This window comes from Lolium perenne, chromosome 4, assembly GCF_019359855.2.
Source record: "Lolium perenne isolate Kyuss_39 chromosome 4, Kyuss_2.0, whole genome shotgun sequence".
In the NCBI taxonomy this organism is placed as follows: Eukaryota; Viridiplantae; Streptophyta; class Magnoliopsida; order Poales; family Poaceae; genus Lolium; species Lolium perenne.
Genome location: NC_067247.2, coordinates 51,550,309 through 51,575,240, shown reverse-complemented (window position 1 = coordinate 51,575,240; position 24,932 = coordinate 51,550,309). Strand labels below are relative to the sequence as shown.

General features: G+C 43.2%; 1 protein-coding gene and 1 pseudogene across 2 annotated transcripts; both read right to left on the bottom strand.

Moving 5' to 3' along the window:
- Positions 1-1,340, bottom strand: LOC127346777 (polygalacturonase-2 pseudogene; annotated as a pseudogene).
- Positions 1,341-1,940: 600 nt separating this feature from the next.
- On the bottom strand, positions 1,941-6,076 carry LOC127292504 (protein WHAT'S THIS FACTOR 9, mitochondrial). Of its 2 annotated transcripts, none has more exons than XM_051321919.1 (2): positions 4,600-6,076; positions 1,941-4,331 (listed from the first exon to the last, which is right to left on the bottom strand). In XM_051321919.1, the coding sequence occupies exon 1, from the start codon at positions 5,936-5,938 to the stop codon at positions 4,721-4,723; it is 1,218 nt and encodes a 405-aa protein (XP_051177879.1). In that variant the 5' UTR covers positions 5,939-6,076; the 3' UTR covers positions 1,941-4,331; positions 4,600-4,720. The 2 variants fall into 2 exon arrangements, with proteins under 2 accessions (XP_051177879.1, XP_051177878.1); XM_051321918.1 differs by having other exon boundaries at positions 1,941-2,379.
- Positions 6,077-24,932: the final 18,856 nt, after the last annotated feature.

Here is a 24,932-nt window from a genome sequence, read left to right as displayed (position 1 = left end):
TCAACATGTTTTTGGAATGACATTGTTCGATTTCTTTAGCTTAGCGTTCTTGCATGTACTTGTAGCACCTTTGCCTTTCCCGCTGAAGGTAAGTTTTACATCCTGCATCACTAGATCATGGCATGGGATGGTGTCGCTGCAGTCTAGCTTGATAGCCTCTTTTGTTCCACTCGTGCCTCTTATATTCTTGAACTGGATATTACTTAGCTCCACCGCCGAAGTTTGTTTCTTGCATGCCTTGGGCTGCAAAGGATCATCCATATAGCAATAATTTTGGTCAATAATTATTGGATTCTTGACCTTGTCATGATGATATCCTCAAATGTGATGTCCTTGGCATATCCCTTTCCTCCTTGCCACGACTTTATGCGTGCACCATTCGTCGTGCCAATAAGGTGTGCTTTATTGATAGTTATGTTGGAAACACGAGCTTCAGAATTTTTGTCACCTAAGCTTCCGACGTTGATTCCGTGACCCGGGCCGCATGTTATCTTTGAGGCATACAAGTTCTCAGTTCCGGTCTCGATAGACATGCAATCGTCTCCAGTTTTAATGTTGCAATCCATGACTTGTATATCCTTCGTGCGGGCAATGTGGATGCCATCGGTATTAGGGCTGTCTCCGGGCGCAACGATCGTGATATGCTTTAGAATTACGTCCTTGCAATCTTCGACGGACATATGCATTTGCTGGCTGTTTAAGAGCTTGATATTTTCTACCTTCAAGTGATTGCACTTGCTGAGCAACAACGCTGTGGGGGCCTCTGTGCACTTGAGGTTCTTGTCGATTCGGCACGAGTTCTTCCACCATACTTCGCCTTTCCCGTCCATAGTCCCTTCGCCCGACACGGTTAGCTTATCAACGTTGTTAAACATGATCCACTTATTCATGTTCTCCTTCGGCCAAGATGATCGTCCGGGAGCTACCAACGTTCCGTCGAGCTTGAATCTGACGCTCGACTTGCACTGCCCCGAGAAGGTGGTCTGCTTGACGAGAAATTCCTTCTCCTTCGGAACCAACATGGTGGCTGGCTTAGACGATGAGCAGGCCGCGGCCCAAGCTTTCTGAAACGCCGGGGTGTCATCAGTTTTGCCATCGCCAACGGCTCCATAGCTAACCACGTTGAACTCGGCGTCCTGAGGAGGCTTGGTCTCTTGACCAAGTTTGCGATGTCGCTGGACAGGTCTGTGGCTTAGCGTGTCGGCCTTGACGCTCCTCTCTCCCAGTCTGCGGTGCACGGACTCTGTATGCATGCCGCCTGTAAATGCAAAGGCAATTGCCGGGAAGATGAACAATAACAGCAGGAAAAGCACTGCCAGGACGACCTTGCGAGATGCCATGCCCCGAGGTATAAGTGCGCGTATGTTCATCTCGTTCGGCCGGGCTGGAACAGCTCGATTGAATTAACCTCAGGTTGAGCTACGCGAGGAGATATGATCGATTCTGGGGCTTGATTCCTGTATGCTTTCACGGCTGGTGTTTGACGATGAATAAGGCAGGTGCGTGCCTGTACCTTTATAGTAGGCCAGCTAGCGTGGTAGCTTCCCGACTCGGATATTCAGCAACATGCAGTCAGACTCGGAATTTCATTTAGGAAGAAGACCGGACTCGGATTAAAGACTTGCGGTCGTCGAATACTAGTACTAATACATTTTGTTTTTTATTACAAATTGCCTCAATTAAGCACTGCGATGAAGGCTAAGGGAGAAGTTGGGCCCAACAACGCCGTTAATCAACTAGACGTGGAGTCTTAGTTATATGGCAATGTCACCTTAGTTGAATTAGGGAAGAATTTTATTTCTTCCGATCAGAAGCTTTTATGGCCAAACAGGGCAATGGTCTTTCTTGGTAAGGTGTTCATTGAGCACATAACTGAGAGCATGATCTAACACTGATTCAGATAACCGCAGCCAAAGAGAAGCACTCTGCAAACAACTGGATGACCATGGCATCAGACCATAATAAGAACTTAAAAGTACCTCAAGTAAGTGGATATTTTGATGTACATAGTAGACATAAATGATTTAGTATCACTTTGTTCCAAGATATAAGCCCCAAGATATAAGCCGTTCTGGCAAACTAAAATAGTTTGTCAAAATTTTAGTTTGCCAAAACGGCTTATATTATGGAACAGACATAGTACAACATTACAGAAGTATCAACGAACATCTGAAACGTATCATATCCACTGTTGCATACTTGTCCAGCAAACATACCATTGCGACATAGTAATACATAATTTCTCCGCGACTAGCTGACAGATGAAGATGGTCGGTGTAGTTCTCCTTTCATCTTCCTCAATGTACAACTGCCTATTCGAGTCACTCTTCAATGCCTCGACTTGCCCCGGCCAAAATTATAAATGAACAACAGAAGACACTAGAATATACACAAAAAAACAAAATAGACAAACTGAAAGGTTGGTAAACAGGGTCAAAATGCAAAACTTAGATTCATAAGCGCATGCAACATGCACTTGCATCGAATTAATACCTAAGATTACCGACATACGTAAATAAACGAAGGCAACAGCCGTTTCAGCAACTCGCCAACTCTAAATCTTTGGATGGGAGAAAACAAAACGGACAACCCTACATTCAGTACAATTAGTTCCTTCCAGAAGTTCACAGATTAACTTCTCTTGCATTAACTTTATGGTTTACCTCCTACATTAATTATTGAAGTTAATCCACATCGTAGTTACGGAAATTAAATCCGTTGCACTATTACTCCCACCATAAAAAGCAACCATGCCCTCCATTCTCAACGGAGGCACGGGACCATATTTACCGCACACACGGGGTCACGCAAACACTCGGTCAAAAATTTCCAGGTTTATAGCGATGGCACGGATCACAATGTTTTTGATTCTCTTCATCGTGATCACTGCAACGATCACATCTACGCATGGAGGGCGTGCTCTGAGGACCAAAAGGAGCACAAGCCATATGAACATACCCATCTTGGCGGAGCCTCCCTCGTCCACAGTGGAGGAAATCGCGGCGCTCCGCAGTCTCTTCCCGACGGTCAAAACGGCGGATGGCCCCGTGGCATCCTACTACCGCCGAGCTGACCTCGACTACAAGGTGCCGGTCACAGGGTTCTAGATGGGTGATGGCCTTGCTTGTTTTCTTTAACTAAAAGCTTTTCACTTGCAAACTGTGTGCCAACTTTGTAAACCGCCTTCAAAGTACTACTCCTGAATAATGAGGTATCTATCCTACTAGCTACATTCTTTCTTTGTTGCACAAATATTTTGTTGAGAGGGTCGGTTTTACTATCGGTACTTTATTTTCTATTTGGGAATTGAAATTCCATGATTTCTCAGATATTCAGCAACATGCAATGAGAATTGTCTTCACGCACGGTCAAACTTTGACATAGTAACTGGGTATGGTTGATATAACGCTGGGTGTGAGCATATACGAACTTTACTATGCACCACATAACCCATACATAGCATTCTCAGCGAAGAATTAAATGTCGCCTCAAAGGCACGAAACTATCGGTCCAAAATACACGTACGACAAAATATAGTATAAGAATGTCTTAAATTATTGCAACTAAAATTGTATAACTTATAATAGTATGTTGTTTCATAGCAACTCCTCCTCAAAGATAACTCACGCCTATGGTGAGATAATACTGTGATCCAACCGCCAACTAAAACACACGCCCTTCAGCAGACTTACCTATCCTAAGCATATAGCATTAGTAAATTTTGTATCTAAAAATGAGTAACTACAGCACAAAGCTATATTATTTCATATTTCCATTCATAATGGTGTCTTTCAGAAAAACTAGTTCACCAGACTAATTTCAACTGCTTAGTTCTTTGTTAACTACTACTACTGAAAAAAAATAACCAAAATGTTTTGTCGGACATGACATTTTACTACTGCCTGACTCAGACAATAGCGTTGAACCCCACACCAAAACTACAACTTAGAAGGAAGTGACTGCTATTATATCATCGACAATTGATTCCGCACAGGCCAACGTAATATGAGCAAGCAATATGTTACTTTTATTTTATAGTTCGCGCACCGAGAATTTAAATCATTCCAAACTTAACAAAGATTTTTATATCAGCAATAGATGTTGCAGCGTTTCCTACAAATATTTTCCGCACAGGCCAACGTAATATGAGCAAGCAATATGTTGCTTTTATTTACAGTTCGGACATCAAGAATTTATACCGTTCCAAGCTTAACAAAGATTTTTAAAAGGAGATCTCACATTTTATCGGTGTTAGATGTAGCAGCGCTTTCCTAAAATGATTTTCCCAATAAAGAGTGCCAGTTGGCCACTTCTGTTGTTACCTTCCACTTCTAAGCAGAAAGAGAAGATGTTCAGGAAATACATTGTAAGGTCAAAAAACCATCCAGAGAACATCAGAACAAGCTAAAATGGTTCAACAATTATATGCCATCATGTATCACCTCGTTCTACATATTCCAGAAGAAACATGGACTTGCAGCTATTCCCAAAGTACCAGTCAACTAATCTAAAATCTCTAGATGACCACACTGAATTATAGATACTGCTATGTCATGAATAAAAACAATATAAATAAAAAATAATTGCACAGTCACTAACCTCTTCACATATGCGCATTACTCCTCTATTTTGCATGCAAATATGCTGCTTCCAATGAAAAAAGAATCCCTTATTCTCGTTGCAAAATTCAATATTGCCCATTTTCTCATTTTGTGATCAGTCAAAAATAATGAGTTCCTATTGAATTGGCATCCTTCCAATCCTCACTCTCCTCTTGATCCTCAGGATCCAGTTGTACAGGCTTCCCACTTCGACGACGCTTTATGATCTCCCGAGACTCCTCCATCAATCCGGCATACTTGCTCCGCACTGCCAGCATGGGGTGCTCCTCAATTGCTGTGTCTCCCCCAGCCATGTAAGCCTCTTTGAGGACAACAAAGCACGTCTTCTCCTTCAACAGCAAGTAGAATATATGCGGGTGCCGCTCGATCCCTCGGTCAAACTTCTGTGGCAGCCCCAGGTGCGTCCTGAGACAAAGCAGCCGCCGCCGCTCGGCGGAGCATGTCACGAACAGACTGAACAGCTCATGGAGCACCCCAGCCACCCGCTTCTGCGAAACATCGGTACCCGGTTGAATGTTGCTGAAATCCTCATACGGAGAGACGTAAGGCAGCTTCTGGAACCTCTCCAGCCAGTCCCCAATCTTGTGCTTCAGCCGGAGACCCTTTGAGGGGAATAATGGGATGGGCACCTCGTCTGCCGACCCGAACCTCCGTATGGCGTTCGTTTGAAGCACTGACAGCGGCATTTCTTGGTCTTGGACATCATCGATGAGCCCCAGCTCCTTGCCGTCGTTCTCGTCCTTGTGGTATGCGCCATCTCCGGCGGTGGTTAGAATCCTGAACCCATCTTGCCCGATGTCGAATTCCGGGCGCCTGAAGTAGTCCTCCGGGAGGCCGAGGTGCCAGAGCATGCCCTGCGCGACGCTGAGCGGGAGGCGGCGGGCCGGGGACATGAGGAGGAGGCGGCGGAGGCGGGAGGCGATGTCGGCGCGGCGGGCGGCGAAGACGTCCCGCTCCTCCTGCAGGAGGCGCGCGGCGGGGGCGGACAGGCGGAACCAGGGGTGGTGGTGCTCGGGCCCGACGGACTCGACGAAGGCCGCGGGGAAGCGGCGCAGGAAGGCGGCGACGCGGCGGTCGGAGGTCTCGAGCGAGCGGCGGAGCTTGGAGACCGCGGAGACGGGGGTCGGCGACGGGGAGAGGAGCCGCGCGAGGGCGGCGAGCGGGCGCAGGTCCCGCGCGTGCGCGAGCACCGGGACGCCGTCGAAGGACGCGTCCTTCTTCCACCGCATCTTCACGTCCACGTACCCCATGGACTGGACGAAGGCGGCGAGGGGGCAGAGGGGCTTCGGCGGCCGGGCCTTCGCGAGGGACCGCATGGCGCGGGGCCTCGAAGGGTTTAGGGTTTCGGCGATGAGGAAGGGCGGGGCAATGGGGAAGAGTCGATTGGGTTGGGTGTTGGTTGGAGGCGGAGGTGGAAGAAGGAGTGTGGAGGAGTAAAACGGCGCACGACCGTCGCGGTGCTCGTTGCAGCTCAAAGGCCCGATAGCATCTCTTGCACACCCCATAATTCGCAAACATGAAAAAAGAAAGACAATATAGAGCTAAAATATTTGGAAAGTGCTTTTGGCTCCTGAGCTCAAGTGTTCTCGCCATTTTAAAAAAATTAAAAATATATTTATTAATTATTAAATTATCTGAAAGATATTTCTGTAGATTGCCAGTGATACATCTCACAATCATGGAGAATCTCAACCCAATTTTTTTTTACTTTGTCCTAGACAAAAAATAACAAAATCTGACATGTTTTTGGAGATTTGAAAATAACTACTCAAATCTGCATTTTTGTCTTTTTTGTGTATTTTAAAATATAAAGTATTTGAAATTGATATTTTACACGTTTGTGGGGTATATTATTGGCTATATATGCAAAAAAAATCCGAAATTTTTGAAACTTAAAAATATAATCTTTCATTTATTTCAAAAAACGAGATCACTGGTGTCCATGTGCACCAAATCTATGTCTAAAATATCTGATTAGTTTTTATCAAGAGAAAGACAGTGGGTCAAAAACTTAAGAGAGGGAGCCACAAGGACCAAATGAAGCAAGGTGGCGCGCCACCCAAGCCCATTTGGGCCTCAAGCACTGTCTCGACCTCTCCTTTTGACACAACCTCTGTCTCGCCAGAAAACCTACGCCTTATTTTTCCAAAGATTTACAAAGGCGGCAGCGGAGGCGAAAGTCCTCTTCTACTTCGGGAGAGGGCATATCCTGCAGCACCGAAGCTTCCGGTGAAGGGGAAATCGGCGTTATAATCATCACCACTCGTCATTGTCGTAGGGGATGCTGAGCGCGGAGTTGATGAAGGAGGATTTATGCGCAACGTTGAGTGGAACCCCAAGAGAGAGGTATGATGAGCACAGCAGGAAGTTTTCCCTCAATAAGAAACCAAGGTTTATCGATTAGTAGGAGAAAAAGTTCTCTCCTGAGGTGTTGCGAACCAACTCGTGGTAGGAAGCACTGCCGGCGTCAGGAGCAATGTGGAGACCTCCACACAAACAACCAAGTACTTTTTCCCCAACTTTCAGCGAGGTTGTCAAGCTCACTAGTTTTGCTGAAAACAAAGGATTAAACGAACCGTGTGGAAGAAGAATTGTTTGCAGAGAACAGAACAGGAAAATGTTGTAGAAGATTGCAATTAAAAGAAGAAGGACCGGGGTTCACAGTTCACTAGAGGAGCCACCCCAATAAATTAAATATGTTGGGTAAACAAATTACATATGGGCAATAGACAAACAGAGATTCTACGCTAATGGTTGGTGTAGAATACATGCTATGAAAGTATGTGGGCATTACAACAATATACATAGACCGTAATCCAACTGCATCTATGACTAACAATCCACCTCCAGGATTGCATCCGCGACACCCTTCAGTATTAAGTTGCAAGCAACGGACTATCGCTTTAAGCAATGTGTGTAAAGTAAACGATGAAACTACCCTTGAATAGAACACCGTTGTTTTCTCCCTAGTAGCAACAGCACATCTACAATCATAGAGAACAAGGTCACTTTCGATGGTTAAATAGAGGCATGAACCCACTATCAAGCATAAATACTCCCTCTTCGAGCCGCTAACATCTACTTGCCAGAGCATCTACTAGAAATGGAGAGCATGCAAGATCATAATAACATAATACATAATCTCAACCAAAGCAATCTCTCTATAAGGCTGGTGCCAATGCACCACACCACTCTCACCCGCCACGTCAGCTTTTTTCCTCACTCTCACCCCACGGTGCCAGTGCACAGGCTATAGTGTCACCTCTCACTTCTCTCTCTTCCACATCACTATTTCTTTTTTAGATTAAGTTATTTCACTCGATTTTTGTAGACATTCAAAATAATGCAATAAAATTATTTTATTCAACTAAAAATGTTACCGATTACATAATAATTAATAAAATTTCATAATAAATTTTAAAATTACATAATAAATAAAAATTCTACTCCTCTTACTCTTCCTCTTCTTCCTGCTGCTCCTCCTCGTCCTCATCATTTTCCAGACCAAGCTCTTTTTCGCACATCTTGATGGCCTTCGCATGTTTGCGCTTTTCTGCTTCGTTCATGTCGTCGGTTGATCGGTCTTTCATTTTGTTCCATTGCTTGAATAGCTTAGCCTTCACTAAACCCTTCATCATGTTCCTCATCGCGAAGGATTTACTTCCTACCTCACTGCTTGATGAGGATTCCTTCCCCTTCCTCCGACCCTTATTACGTGTATAAAACTCGGGGAAGCGGCGAAGAACCGACATTGGTGCGACGATGTGTCGGAGAGACATCATCTAGGTGTATTGGTGACCCGTCGGGCTGCAACAGATCCGTGAACGTGGTCAAATCTGGTGGAGTCCAACCGGACATGGTGGAGAAGATTTGAGAGAGTGAAGGTGATGAATGAGATGAAATGGGTGTGGAGTGAGTGAAACCATATGGGGGTATTTATAGGGGGTGGGGATGAAATTTTAGGGTTTTTGGGCTTTTTCGGATTTTTTTAACCAGCAACGGCTACCCCAACGGCTAGCTGACGTGGACGAATCAGATCGCGCCATGTCAGCTAGCCGTTACGCCCTCTCGCCCGCCTGTCTCCCGCCTATCGCCCCTCTCTCGCCTCTCTCTCATCCCCACTCTCGCCTCCCTCTCGCTACCAACGCTACCGCCCCGCTCTCGCCCGCCTCTCGCCCCCAACGCAGGCGCTAGCCGGGCGGGAGCGGGCGATACCGCCGGGCGCCCGCGCCGTCGCCTCCCGCTCTCGTCTCGCCCCTCTCTCGCCTCTCTCTCTCCCCGCCTTGGGCGCTACCGTCCCCGCTCTCGCCCGCAATGGCACCAGCCTAAATCGGATCCACATCAAACCAACATGTAGCAATTGCAAATAGATGATCTTGATCATCTTAGGCAGCTCACAAGATCTATACATGAAGCACAACAAGGAGAGGACAGTCATCTAGCTACTGCTATGGACCCATGGTCCCGTGGAGGACTACTCATGCATCACCTCGGCTGAAGACATGGCGATGTAGAGGTCTCTGGCGGTGATTTCCCTCTCCGGCAGGGTGCCGGGATGGACTGCAAAACCCTCCCGAACTGGGGTTTTGGCGGACGGCGGCATCGGAACTTTTCGTGGATGGAGGCTCTCGTCTCTGGGGTTTTCCCGATACGAGGAACAAAGAGGCGGAAGGGCGGAGCAAACGAGGCGACGAGGCGCCAGTACATGAGCCAGGAGCGGCCAAGGGTGGGGTCGCGCCTGCCCTACGTACTGCCACGTGGCAGCTCTCCTGCGCGTGTCCTTCTGGCGCCGTCTTTGTCCCGGAAAAAATAAGACTATGGGCTTTTGTTTTGTAAGGTTATATTGCCCCTATGTGTGGTTTTGGTAATTAATGACAACCCCTATGGACTAATGTTTTCATTGAGTTTATATGAAGGAATATTCCATAGGTACTCTTGTATTCCATGTTTTGGATTCAAGTATGGATGCCATGAAGATAAAGTTATACCTTGTGTATTGGCATCAAGATCATCGACTTGAAGATATATATGTGATATGATCAAGAAGAAAAAATGAAGATAGAGTTCTTATGTGGAACTCAATATTAACCATGCTCTAGCTTATGTGATAAGCAACGAATGATCAAGATCTTGAGTGCTTGATTCCAAGTGAAGAATTCTTTATACACCTCAAGATAGTATGATAGAGCATGATAGATACAAGGTTGACCAATACAAAGAGTGAAGAATAGATTCAAGATTGGTCAACACATTGATACGTCTCAAACGTATCTATAATTTCTTATGTTCCATGCTAGTTTTATGACAATACTCACATGTTTTATTCATACTTTATATCATTTTGATGCATTTTCCGGTACTAACCTATTAACAAGATGCCGAAGCGCCAGTTCCTGTTTTCTGCTGTTTTTGGTTTCAGAAATCCTACACAGGAAATATTCTCGGAATTGGACAAAACAAAAGCCCACGGTCTTATTTTCCACGGAGGCTTCCAGAACACCGAAGATGAGACGAAGAGGAGCCACGAGGCGGCCACACCCTAGGGGGGGCGCGGCCCCACCCCTGGCCGCGCCGCCCTATGGGGTGGGCCCCTCGGGACTCCACCAACATTGCCCCTTCGCCTATATATTCTTCCATCTCCGAAAACCCTAAAATAACCGACGATATTCCACGAAGAGTTCCGTAGCCGCCGCCATCGCGAAGACAAGTGTCGGGGGACAGAAGTCTCTGTTCCGGCACGCCGCCGGGACGGGGAAGTGCCCCCGGAAGTCATCTCCATCGACACCACCGCCATCTTCATCGCCATTGCTGTCTCCCATGATGAGGAGGGAGTAGTTCTCCCCCGAGGCTGAGGGCTTTACCGGTAGCTATGTGGTTCATCTCTCTCTCCCATGGTGTGATCTATATGTGATCATGAGCTTTGTATCACTATTAATCTAGGTGCTACTCTAGTGATGTTATTAAAGTAGTCTATTCCTCCTCCATGATGTAAAGTTGACAGTGTGTGCATCATGTAGTTCTTGGCGTAGGTTATGATTGTAATCTCTTGTAGATTATGAAGTTAACTATTACTATGATAGTATTGATGTGATCTATTTCCCCTTTCATAGCTATTGGTGACAGTGTGTATGCTATGTTAGTACTCGGTCTAAATTGCAACGGTCTATTATGCACTCTACAGGTTATTTTACTATGAACTCCGGACGTTGTGGAGCTTGTTTACTCCGGCTTGAGGTGTGCTTTTGTAGCCCTACACAATGAATGGTGTTTGTTATCCAACAAGAGAGTGTTTAAGAGTAGCATTTATTTATTCAGTTATGTGATCATTGTTGAGAGTGTCCACTAGTGAAAGTATGATCCCTATGCCTTATTTCTAAGCATTGAAACACCGTTTCCAACAAGTTCTGCTACATGTTTGCTTGCTGCCATCTTTATTTCAGATTGCAATTACTACTTACAATCATCCATATTACTTGTATTTCACTATCTCTTCGCCGAACTAGTGCACATATACATCTGATAAGTGTATTAGGTGTGCTGGGGACACAAGAGACTTCTTGTATCTTAATTGCAGGGTTGCTTGAGAGGGATATCTTTGACCTCTACCTCTCCGAGTTCGATAAACCTTGGGTGATTCACTTAAGGGAAACTTGCTGCTGTTCTACAAACCTCTGCTCTTGGAGGCCTAACACTGTCTACAGGAATAGAAGCGTGCGGACATCACACATGAAGCATGAGGAATGTGCCACAAGAAGTCATGTGGTATGGTAAGCTGTGTCAATCATGCTTTATGAACTAACTCATCATATATGTTCCCTTGTGTTGTCTATGTTGGTTAGGTATCTTTCCATGGGCATGCATCAAAAGTGAGATCTCATATAGCCCATGAGAGGATGACGTCAAGTGGTGATCGTCATCAAGGTTGAGTTGGGCAAGTTCAAGATGAGTATCTCAAGAGGATCATATACTTGAAGCTTGTCGTCCATTTGGTGATAATGGACATGTGAAGATGTGTGATGTCTACGCACGCTTCTATTCCTGTAGATAGTGTTGGGCCTCCAAGAGCAGAGGTTTGTAGAACAGCAGCAAGTTTCCCTTAAGTGAATCACCCAAGGTTTATCGAACTCAGGGAGGTAGAGGTCAAAGATATTCCTCTCAAGCAACCCTGCAATTACGATACAAGAAGTCTCTTGTGTTCCCAACACACCTAATACACTTTTCAGATGTATAGGTGCATGCTGGCGTGCAGTTGACGTGGGAGTTAGAAATCTCTGTGGTGTAATTTTCCTTCACGTCCCCGGCAACGGCGCCAGAAATTTAGCTTGTTGATGCGTAAAGCACACGCCCGTTGGGAACCCCAAGTGCAAGGTGTGATGCGTACAACAGCAAGTTTCCCTCAGTAAGAAACCAAGGTTTATCGAACCAGTAGGAGTCAAGGAGCACGTGAAGGTTGTTGGTGACGGAGTGTAGTGCGGCGCAACACCAGGGATTCCGGCTCCAACATGGAACCTGCACAACACAATCCAAATACTTTGCCCCAACTTAACAGTGAGGTTGTCAATCTCACTGGCCTGCTGTAAACAAAGGATTAAATGTATGGTGTGGAAAATGATGTTTGTATGCGAAGAACAGTAAAGAACAATGTTTGCAGTAGATTGTATTCAGATGTAAAAGAATGGACCGGGGTCCACAGTTCACTAGTGGTGTCTCTCCAATAAGAAATAGCATGTTGGGTGAAAAAATTACAGTTGGGCAATTGACAAATAAAGAGGGCATAACAATGCACATACATATCATGATGAGTAGTGTGAAATTCAATCGGGCATTACGACAAAGTACATAGACCGCTATCCAGCATGCATTTATGCCTAAAAAGTCCACCTTCAGGTTAGCATCCGCACCCCTTCCAATATTAAGTTGCAAACAACAGAATTGCATTAAGTATGGTGCGTAATGTAATCAACACAAATATCCTTAGCATTGATGTTTTATCCCTAGTGGCAACAGCACATCCACAACCTTAGAACTTTCTGTCACTGTCCCAGATTAAATGGAGGCATGAACCCACTACCGAGCATAAATACTCCCTCTTGGAGTTACAAGTATCAACTTGGCCAGAGCCTCTACTAGCAACGGAGAGCATGCAAGAACATAAACAACACATATATGATAGATTGATAATCAACATAACATAGTATTCCATATTCATCGGATCCCAACAAACACAACATGTAGCATTACAAATAGATGATCTTGATCATGATAGGCAGCTCACAAGATCGAACAATGATAGCACATGAGGAGAAGACAACCATCTAGCTACTGCTATGGACCCATAGTCCAGGGGTGAACTACTCACACATCAATCCGGAGGCGATCATGGCGATGAAGAGTCCTCCGGGAGATGATTCCCCTCTCCGGCAGGGTGCCGGAGGCGATCTCCTGAATCCCCCGAGATGGGATTGGCAGCGGCGGCGTCTCTGGAAGGTTTTCCGTATCGTGGCTCTCGGTACTGGGGTTTTCGCGACGAAGGCTTTAAGTAGGCGGAAGGGTAGGGTTGGAGGCATTGATACGTCTCCAACGTATCGATAATTTCTTATGTTCCATGCTTGTTTTATGACAATACCTACATGTTTTATACATACTTTATGTCATATTTATGCACTTTCCGGCACTAACCTATTAACAAGATGCCAAAGAGCCAGTTGCTGTTTTCTGCTGTTTTTGGTTTCAGAAATCCTAGTAAGGAAATATTCTCGGAATTGGACGAAATCAACGCCCAGGATCTTATTTTTCCACGAAGCTTCCAGAAGTCCGAAAGGAAAACGAAGTGGGGCGACGAGGCGCCCACACAACAGGGCGGTGCGGCCAAGGCTTGGGCCGCGCGGCCCTAGCGTGTGGGGCCCTCGTGGCGCCCCCTGACCTACCCTTCCGCCTACTTAAGCCTTCGTCGATAATAACTCCAGTACTGAGAGCCACGATACGGAAAACCTTCCAGAGACGCCACCGCCGCCAATCCCATCTCGGGGGATTCAGGAGATCACCTCCGGCACCCTACCGGAGAGGGGAATCATCTCCCGGAGGACTCTTCACCGCCATGGTTGCCTCCGGAGTGATGTGTGAGTAGTTCACCCCTGGACTATGGGTCCATAGCAGTAGCTAGATGGTCGTCTTCTCCTAATTGTGCTATCATTGTTGGATCTTGTGAGCTGCCTAACATGATCAAGATCATCTATTTGTAATGCTACATGTTGCGTTTGTTGGGATCCGATGAATAATGAATGCTAGGTTATGTTGATTGTCAATCTATCATCTATGTGTTGTTTATGATCTTGCATGCTCTCCGTTATTAGTAGAGGCTCTGGCCAAGTCATTACTTGTAACTCCAAGAGGGAGTATTTATGCTCGATAGTGGGTTCATGCCTCCATTAAATCTGGGACAGTGACAGAAAGTTCTAAGGTTGTGGATGTGTTGTTGCCACTAGGGATAAAACATCAATGCTATGTCTAAGGATGTATTTGTTGATTACATTACGCACCATACTTAATGCAATTGTCTGTTGTTTTCAACTTAATACTGGAGGGGGTTCGGATGATAACCTGAAGGTGGACTTTTTAGGCATAGATGCATGCTGGATAGCGGTCTATGTACTTTGTCGTAGTGCCCAATTGAATTTCACACTACTCATCATAACATGTATGTGCATTGTCATGCCATCTTTATTTGTCAATTGCCCAACTGTAATTTGTTCACCCAACATGCTATTTATCTTATGGGAGAGACACCACTAGTGAACTGTGGACCCCGATCCATTCTTTTACATCGAATACAATCTACTGCAATACTCGTTCTACTGTTTTCTGCAAACATCTTCATCCACACTATACATCTAATCATTTGTTACAGCAAGCCGGTGAGATTTACAACCTCACTGTTAAGTTGGGGCAAAGTACTTTGGTTGTGTTGTGCAGGTTCCACGTTGGCGCCGGAATTCCTGGTGTTGCGCCGCACTACACTCTGCCGCCATAAACCTTCAACGTGCTTCTTGACTCCTACTGGTTCGATAACCTTGGTTTCTTACTGAGGGAAAAACTTGCCGTTGTACGCATCATACCTTCCTCTTGGGGTTCCCAACGGACGTGTGCTTTACCGTCACAAGCAGCAAAGCTTTTTCTGGCGCCGTTGCCGGGGAGATCAAGACACGCTGCAAGGGGAGTCTCCACTTCCAATCTCTTTACCTTGTTTTTGTCTTGCTTTATTTTATTTACTTCTTTGTTTGCTGCACTATATCAAAAATAAAAATAAAAATTATTTGCTAGCTTTACTTTATTTACTATCTTGTTTGCGTTCTCCATATTAAAAACACAAACAAATTAGTTACTTGCATTTGTGTCCACCATACCTACCTACTATGCCATTTGTGTCCACCATACCTACCTACTACATGGTATTTCTCCGCCATTCCAAAGTAAATTGCTTGAGTGCTACCTTTAAAATTCCATCATTCACCTTTGCAATATATAGCTCATGGGACAAATAGCTTAAAAACTATTGTGGTATTGAATATGTACTTATGCACTTTATCTCTTATTAAGTTGTTTGTTGTGCGATAACCATGTTCACTGGGGACGCCATCAACTACTCTTTGTTGAATTTCATGTGAGTTGCTATGCATGTTCGTCTTGTCTGAAGTAAGAGCGATCTACCACCTTATGGTTAAGCATGCATATTGTTAGAGAAGAACATTGGGCCGCTAACTAAAGCCATGATCCATGGTGGAAGTTTCAGTTTTGGACATATATCCTCAATCTCATATGAGAAAATTATTAATTGTTGTTACATGCTTATGCATAAAAGAGGAGTCCATTATCTGTTGTCTATGTTGTCCCGGTATGGATGTCTAAGTTGAGAATAATCAATAGCGAGAAATCCAATGCGAGCTTTCTCCTTAGACCTTTGTACAGGCGGCATAGAGGTACCCCTTTGTGACACTTGGTTAAAACATGTGCATTGTGATGATCCGGTAGTCCAAGCTAATTAGGACAAGGTGCGGACACTATTAGTATACTATGCATGAGGCTTGCAACTTGTAAGATATAATTTACATGATACATATGCTTTATTACTACCGTTGACAAAATTGTTTCATGTTTTCAAAATCAAAGCTCTAGCACAAATATAGCAATCGATGCTTTTCCTCTATGGAGGACCATTCTTTTACTTTCATTGTTGAGTCAGTTCACCTATTTCTCTCCACCTCAAGAAGCAAACACTTGTGTGAACTGTGCATTGATTCCTACATACTTGCATATTGCACTTATTATATTACTCTATGTTGACAATATCCATGAGATATACATGTTACAAGTTGAAAGCAACCGCTGAAACTTAATCTTCCTTTGTGTTGATTCAATGCTTTTACTTTGATTTATTGCTTTATGAGTTAACTCTTATGCAAGACTTATTGATGCTTGTCTTGAAGTACTATTCATGAAAAGTCTTTGCTTTATGATTCACTTGTTTACTCATGTCATATACATTGTTTTGATCGCTGCATTCACTACATATGCTTTACAAATAGTATGATCAAGGTTATGATGGCATGTCACTCCAGAAATTATCTTTGTTTATCGTTTTACCTGCTCGGGACGAGCAGAACTAAGCTTGGGGATGCTGATACGTCTCCGACGTATCGATAATTTCTTATGTTCCATGCCACATTATTGATGTTATCTACATGTTTTATGCACACTTTATGTCATATTCGTGCATTTTCTGGAACTAACCTATTAACAAGATGCCGAAGTGCCAGTTCCTGTTTTCTGCTGTTTTTGGTTTCAGAAATCCTAGTAACGAAATATTCTCGGAATCGGACGAAATCAACGCCCAGGTTCCTATTTTGCCCGGAAGCATCCAGAACACACGAGAAGGACCAGAGGGGGGGCACTGGGCCCCCAGACCATAGGCCGGCGCGGCCCAGGCCCTGGCCGCGCCGCCTTATGGTGTCGTCGCCCCTTCGACCTTCTGACGCCGCCTCTTCGCCTATTTAAGGGCCCTCGACTTAAAACCTCGAGACGGAAAAGCCACGGTACGAGAAACCTTCCAGAGCCGCCGCCATCGCGAAGCCAAGATCTGGGGGACAGGAGTCTCTGTTCCGGCACGCCGCCGGAACGGGGAAGTGCCCCCGGAAGGCTCCTCCATCGACACCGCTGCCATCTCCACCGCCATCTTCATCACCGCTGCTGCTCCCATGAGGAGGGAGTAGTTCTCCATCGAGGCTCGGGGCTGTACCGGTAGCTATGTGGTTCATCTCTCTCCTATGTACTTCAATACAATAATCTCATGAGCTGCCTTACATGATTGAGATTCATATGATGATGCTTGTAATCTAGATATCGTTATGCTAGTCAAGTGAATTTTACTTATGTGATCTCCGGAGACTCCTTGTCCCACGTGTGTAAAGGTGACAGTGTGTGCACCGTGTGGGTCTCTTAGGCTATATTTCACAGAATACTTATTCACTGTTATGAATGGCATAGTGAAGTGCTTATTTATATCTCTTTATGATTGCAATATGTTTTGTATCACAATTTATCTATGTGCTACTCTAGTGATGTTATTAAAGTAGTTTTATTCCTCCTGCACGGTGTAATGGTGACAGTGTGTGCATCCGTGTTAGTACTTGGCGTAGGCTATGATTATGATCTCTTGTAGGTTATGAAGTTAACTATTGCTATGATAGTATTGATGTGATATATGCCTCCTTTCTTAGCATGAAGGTGACAGTGTGCATGCTACGTTAGTACTTGGTTTAGTTGTGTTGATCTATCTTACACTCTAAGGTTATTTAAATATGAACATTGAATTGTGGAGCTTGTTAACTCCGGCATTGAGGGTTCGTGTAATCCTACGCAATGTGTTCATCATCCAACAAGAGTGTAGAGTATGCGTTTATCTATTCTGTTATGTGATCAATGTTGAGAGTGTCCACTAGTGAAAGTGTAATCCCTAGGCTTTGTTTCTAAATACTGCTATCGCTGCTTGTTTACTGTTTTACTGCGTTACTACTGCTGCAATACTACCACCATCAACTACACGCCAGCAAGCTATTTTCTGGCACCGTTGCTACTGCTCATATATATTCATACCACCTGTATTTCACTATCTCTTCGCCGAACTAGTACACCTATTAGGTGTGTTGGGGACACAAGAGACTTCTTGCTTTGTGGTTGCAGGGTTGCATGAGAGGGATATCTTTGACCTCTTCCTCCCTGAGTTCGATAAACCTTGGGTGATCCACTTAAGGGAAACTTGCTGCTGTTCTACAAGCCCTGCTCTTGGAGGCCCAACACTGTCTACAGGAAAAGGAGGGGGCGTAGACATCAAGCTATTTTCTGGCGCCGTTGCCGGGGAGGAAAGGTAAAAGGTACTCACACTCCGGATCTCGGCTACTAAGCTATTTTCGCCGTTGTAAGTACTCGAAGCTATTTCCTTTAGATCCTGCAATTGCAACTTTTTGTTTCTTGTTTACACTAGTTTGGCATAATGGACAAGAATGAGCTTCTTATGCTATTTCCTGATTTAAAACATGGATTGTTTGATGCAAAAATTAAAAAACCTATGGAATCTTATTTGCATGCTGGTAGTAATATTAGTATGAACGCTTTGAACACCATTGTTGATAATGATATAGAAAATTCTAAGCTTGGGGAAGCTGGTTTTGATGAGCATGATCTTTTTAGTCCACCAAGCATTGAGGAGAAAATTTTCTTTGATGATACTTTGCCTCCCATATATGATGATTATAATGATAGTAGTCTTTTGGTGCCACCTACTATGGAGAGTAAATTTTGTTGTGATTATAATATGCCTCCTATATTTGATGATGAGAATAACAATGATAGCTACTTTGTTGAATTTGCTCCCACTATTACTAATAAAATTGATTATGCTTATGTGGAGAGTAATAATTTTATGCATGAGACTCATGATAAGAATGCTTTATGTGATAGTTATATTGTTGAGTTTGCTCATGATGCTACTGAAAGTTATTATGAGAGAGGAAAATATGGTTGTAGAAATTTTCATGTTACTAAAACACCTCTCTATGTGCTGAAATTTTTGAAGCTACACTTGTTTTATCTTCCTATGCTTGTTACTTTGCTCTTCATGAACTTGTTTATTTACAAGATTCCTATGCATAGGAAGCATGTTAGACTTAAATGTGTTTTGAATTTGCCTCTTGATGCTCTCTTTTGCTTCAAATATTATTTCTTGCGAGTGCATCATTAAAACTGCTGAGCCCATCTTAATGGCTATAAAGAAAGAACTTCTTGGGAGATAACCCATATGTTATTTTGCTACAGTACTTTGTTTTATATTTGTGTCTTGGAAGTTGTTTACTACTGTAGCAACCTCTTCTTATCTTAGTTTAGTGTTTTGTTGTGCCAAGTGAAGCCTCTAATCGAAGGTTGATACTAGATTTAGATTTCTGCGCAGAAACAGATTTCTATCTGTCACGAATCTGGGCTGTTTTCTCTGTAGAAAAATCAGAAAAATATGCCAATTTACGTGCGTGTTCCTCAGATATGTACGAAACTTTCATTAGTTTTGAGTTTTCTGATCTGAGCAACGGAAGTATTTATTAAAAATTCGTCTTTACAGACTGTTCTGTTTTGACAGATTCTGCCTTTTATTTCGCATTGCTTCTTTCGCTGTGTTGGGTGGATTTCTTTGTTCCATTACCTTCCAGTAGCTTTGAGCAATGTCCAGAAGTGTTAAGAATGATTGTGTCACCTCTGAACATGTGAGTTTTTGATTATGTACTAACCCCTCTAATGAAGTTTATGAGAAGTTTGGTGTGAAGGAAGTTTTCAAGGGTCAAGAGAGGAGGATGATATACTATGATCAAGAAGAGTGAAAGCTCTAAGCTTGGGGATGCCCCGGTGGTTCACCCCTGCATATATCAAGAAGACTCAAGCGTCTAAGCTTGGGGATGCCCAAGGCATCCCCTTCTTCATCGACAAATTATCAGGTTCCTTCTCTTGAAACTATATTTTTATTCGGTCACATCTTATGTGCTTTGCTTGGAGCGTCTGTATGTTTCTTATTTTTGTTTGTGTTTGAATAAAATTGGATTACATCATGCTTGTGTGCGAGAGAGACACGCTCCGCTGTAGCATATGGACAAGTATGTCCTTAGGCTCTACTCATAGTATTCATGGCGAAGTTTCTTCTTCGTTAAATTGTTATATGGTTGGAATTGGAAAATGATACATGTAGTAATTGCTATAAATGTCTTGGGTAATGTGATACTTGGCAATTGTTGTGCTCATGTTTAAGCTCTTGCATCATATACTTTGCACCCATTAATGAAGAAATACATAGAGCATGCTAAAATTTGGTTTGCATATTTGGTCTCTCTAGAGTCTAGATAATTTCTAGTATTGAGTTTGAACAACAAGGAAGACGGTGTAGATTCTTATAATGTTTACAATATGTCTTTTATGTGAGTTTTGCTGCGCCGTTCATCCTTGTGTTTGTTTCAAATAAACCTTGCTAGCCTAAATCTTGTATCGAGAGGGAATACTTCTCATGCATCCAAAATACTTGAGCCAACCACTATGCCATTTGTGTCCACCATACCTACCTACTACATGGTATTTCTCCGCCATTCCAAAGTAAATTGCTTGAGTGCTACCTTTAAAATTCCATCATTCACCTTTGCAATATATAGCTCATGGGACAAATAGCTTAAAAACTATTGTGGTATTGAATATGTACTTATGCACTTTATCTCTTATTAAGTTGTTTGTTGTGCGATAACCATGTTCACTGGGGACGCCATCAACTACTCTTTGTTGAATTTCATGTGAGTTGCTATGCATGTTCGTCTTGTCTGAAGTAAGAGCGATCTACCACCTTATGGTTAAGCATGCATATTGTTAGAGAAGAACATTGGGCCGCTAACTAAAGCCATGATCCATGGTGGAAGTTTCAGTTTTGGACATATATCCTCAATCTCATATGAGAAAATTATTAATTGTTGTTACATGCTTATGCATAAAAGAGGAGTCCATTATCTGTTGTCTATGTTGTCCCGGTATGGATGTCTAAGTTGAGAATAATCAATAGCGAGAAATCCAATGCGAGCTTTCTCCTTAGACCTTTGTACAGGCGGCATAGAGGTACCCCTTTGTGACACTTGGTTAAAACATGTGCATTGTGATGATCCGGTAGTCCAAGCTAATTAGGACAAGGTGCGGACACTATTAGTATACTATGCATGAGGCTTGCAACTTGTAAGATATAATTTACATGATACATATGCTTTATTACTACCGTTGACAAAATTGTTTCATGTTTTCAAAATCAAAGCTCTAGCACAAATATAGCAATCGATGCTTTTGCTCTATGGAGGACCATTCTTTTACTTTCATTGTTGAGTCAGTTCACCTATTTCTCTCCACCTCAAGAAGCAAACACTTGTGTGAACTGTGCATTGATTCCTACATACTTGCATATTGCACTTATTATATTACTCTATGTTGACAATATCCATGAGATATACATGTTACAAGTTGAAAGCAACCGCTGAAACTTAATCTTCCTTTGTGTTGATTCAATGCTTTTACTTTGATTTATTGCTTTATGAGTTAACTCTTATGCAAGACTTATTGATGCTTGTCTTGAAGTACTATTCATGAAAAGTCTTTGCTTTATGATTCACTTGTTTACTCATGTCATATACATTGTTTTGATCGCTGCATTCACTACATATGCTTTACAAATAGTATGATCAAGGTTATGATGGCATGTCACTCCAGTAAATTATCTTTGTTTATCGTTTTACCTGCTCGGACGAGCAGAACTAAGCTTGGGGATGCTGATACGTCTCCGACGTATCGATAATTTCTTATGTTCCATGCCACATTATTGATGTTATCTACATGTTTTATGCACACTTTATGTCATATTCGTGCATTTTCTGGAACTAACCTATTAACAAGATGCCGAAGTGCCAGTTCCTGTTTTCTGCTGTTTTTGGTTTCAGAAATCCTAGTAACGAAATATTCTCGGAATCGGACGAAATCAACGCCCGAGTTCCTATTTTGCCCGGAAGCATCCAGAACACACGAGAAGGACCGAGAGGGGGCACTTTGGGCCCCCAGGACCATAGGCCGGCGCGGCCCGGCCCCTGGCCGCGCCGCCTTATGGTGTCGTCGCCCCTTCGACCTTCGACGCCGCCTCTTCGCCTATTTAAGGGCCCTCGACTTAAAACCTCGAGACGGAAAAGCCACGGTACGAGAAACCTTCCGAGCCGCCGCCATCGCGAAGCCAAGATGCGGGGACGGAGTCTCTGTTCGGCACGCCGCCGGAACGGGGAAGTGCCCTGGAAGGCTCCTCCATCGACACCGCTGCCATCTCCACCGCCATCTTCATCACCGCTGCTGCTCCCATGAGGAGGGAGTAGTTCTCCATCGAGGCTCGGGGCTGTACCGGTAGCTATGTGGTTCATCTCTCTCCTATGTACTTCAATACAATAATCTCATGAGCTGCCTTACATGATTGAGATTCATATGATGATGCTTGTAATCTAGATGTCGTTATGCTAGTCAAGTGAATTTTACTTATGTGATCTCCGGAGACTCCTTGTCCCACGTGTGTAAAGGTGACAGTGTGTGCACCGTGTGGGTCTCTTAGGCTATATTTCACAGAATACTTATTCACTGTTATGAATGGCATAGTGAAGTGCTTATTTATATCTCTTTATGATTGCAATATGTTTTGTATCACAATTTATCTATGTGCTACTCTAGTGATGTTATTAAAGTAGTTTTATTCCTCCTGCACGGTGTAATGGTGACAGTGTGTGCATCCGTGTTAGTACTTGGCGTAGGCTATGATTATGATCTCTTGTAGATTATGAAGTTAACTATTGCTATGATAGTATTGATGTGATCTATGCCTCCTTTCTTAGCATGAAGGTGACAGTGTGCATGCTACGTTAGTACTTGGTTTAGTTGTGTTGATCTATCTTACACTCTAAGGTTATTTAAATATGAACATTGAATTGTGGAGCTTGTTAACTCCGGCATTGAGGGTTCGTGTAATCCTACGCAATGTGTTCATCATCCAACAAGAGTGTAGAGTATGCATTTATCTATTCTGTTATGTGATCAATGTTGAGAGTGTCCACTAGTGAAAGTGTAATCCCTAGGCCTTGTTCCTAAATACTGTTATCGCTGCTTGTTTACTGTTTTACTGCGTTACTACTGCTGCAATACTACCACCATCAACTACACGCCAGCAAGCTATTTTCTTGCACCGTTGCTACTGCTCATATATATTCATACCACCTGTATTTCACTATCTCTTCGCCGAACTAGTACACCTATTAGGTGTGTTGGGGACACAAGAGACTTCTTGCTTTGTGGTTGCAGGGTTGCATGAGAGGGATATCTTTGACCTCTTCCTCCCTGAGTTCGATAAACCTTGGGTGATCCACTTAAGGGAAACTTGCTGCTGTTCTACAAACCCCTGCTCTTGGAGGCCCAACACTGTCTACAGGAAAAGGAGGGGGCGTAGACATCAAGCTATTTTCTGGCGCCGTTGCCGGGGAGGAAAGGTAAAAGGTACTCACACTCCGGATCTCGGCTACTAAGCTATTTTCGCCGTTGTAAGTACTCGAAGCTATTTCCTTTAGATCCTGCAATTGCAACTTTTTGTTTCTTGTTTACACTAGTTTGGCATAATGGACAAGAATGAGCTTCTTATGCTATTTCCTGATTTAAAACATGGATTGTTTGATGCGAAAATTAAAAAACCTATGAAATCTTATTTGCATGCTGGTAGTAATATTAGTATGAACGCTTTGAACACCATTGTTGATAATGATATAGAAAATTCTAAGCTTGGGGAAGCTGGTTTTGATGAGCATGATCTTTTTAGTCCACCAAGCATTGAGGAGAAAATTTTCTTTGATGATACTTTGCCTCCCATATATGATGATTATAATGATAGTGGTCTTTTGGTGCCACCTACTATGGAGAGTAAATTTTGTTGTGATTATAATATGCCTCCTATATTTGATGATGAGAATAACAATGATAGCTACTTTGTTGAATTTGCTCCCACTATTACTAATAAAATTGATTATGCTTATGTGGAGAGTAATAATTTTATGCATGAGACTCATGATAAGAATGCTTTATGTGATAGTTATATTGTTGAGTTTGCTCATGATGCTACTGAAAGTTATTATGAGAGAGGAAAATATGGTTGTAGAAATTTTCATGTTACTAAAACACCTCTCTATGTGCTGAAATTTTTGAAGCTGCACTTGTTTTATCTTCCTATGCTTGTTACTTTGCTCTTCATGAACTTGTTTATTTACAAGATTCCTATGCATAGGAAGCATGTTAGACTTAAATGTGTTTTGAATTTGCCTCTTGATGCTCTCTTTTGCTTCAAATATTATTTCTTGCGAGTGCATCATTAAAACTGCTGAGCCCATCTTAATGGCTATAAAGAAAGAACTTCTTGGGAGATAACCCATGTGTTATTTTGCTACAGTACTTTGTTTTATATTTGTGTCTTGGAAGTTTTTTACTACTGTAGCAACCTCTCCTTATCTTAGTTTAGTGTTTTGTTGTGCCAAGTGAAGCCTCTAATCGAAGGTTGATACTAGATTTAGATTTCTGCGCAGAAACAGATTTCTATCTGTCACGAATCTGGGCTGTTTTCTCTGTAGAAAAATCAGAAAAATATGCCAATTTACGTGCGTGTTCCTCAGATATGTACGAAACTTTCATTAGTTTTGAGTTTTCTGATCTGAGCAACGGAAGTATTTATTAAAAATTCGTCTTTACGGACTGTTCTGTTTTGACAGATTCTGCCTTTTATTTCGCATTGCTTCTTTCGCTGTGTTGGGTGGATTTCTTTGTTCCATTACCTTCCAGTAGCTTTGAGCAATGTCCAGAAGTGTTAAGAATGATTGTGTCACCTCTGAACATGTGAGTTTTTGATTATGTACTAACCCCTCTAATGAAGTTTATGAGAAGTTTGGTGTGAAGGAAGTTTTCAAGGGTCAAGAGAGGAGGATGATATACTATGATCAAGAAGAGTGAAAGCTCTAAGCTTGGGGATGCCCCGGTGGTTCACCCCTGCATATATCAAGAAGACTCAAGCGTCTAAGCTTGGGGATGCCCAAGGCATCCCCTTCTTCATCGACAAATTATCAGGTTCCTTCTCTTGAAACTATATTTTTATTCGGTCACATCTTATGTGCTTTGCTTGGAGCGTCTGTA

Bases quoted from the DNA above. Each gene is read 5' to 3' on its own strand.
- LOC127292504 (XM_051321919.1), bottom strand. From the start codon at position 5,938: ATGCGGTCCCTCGCGAAGGCCCGGCCGCCGAAGCCCCTCTGCCCCCTC.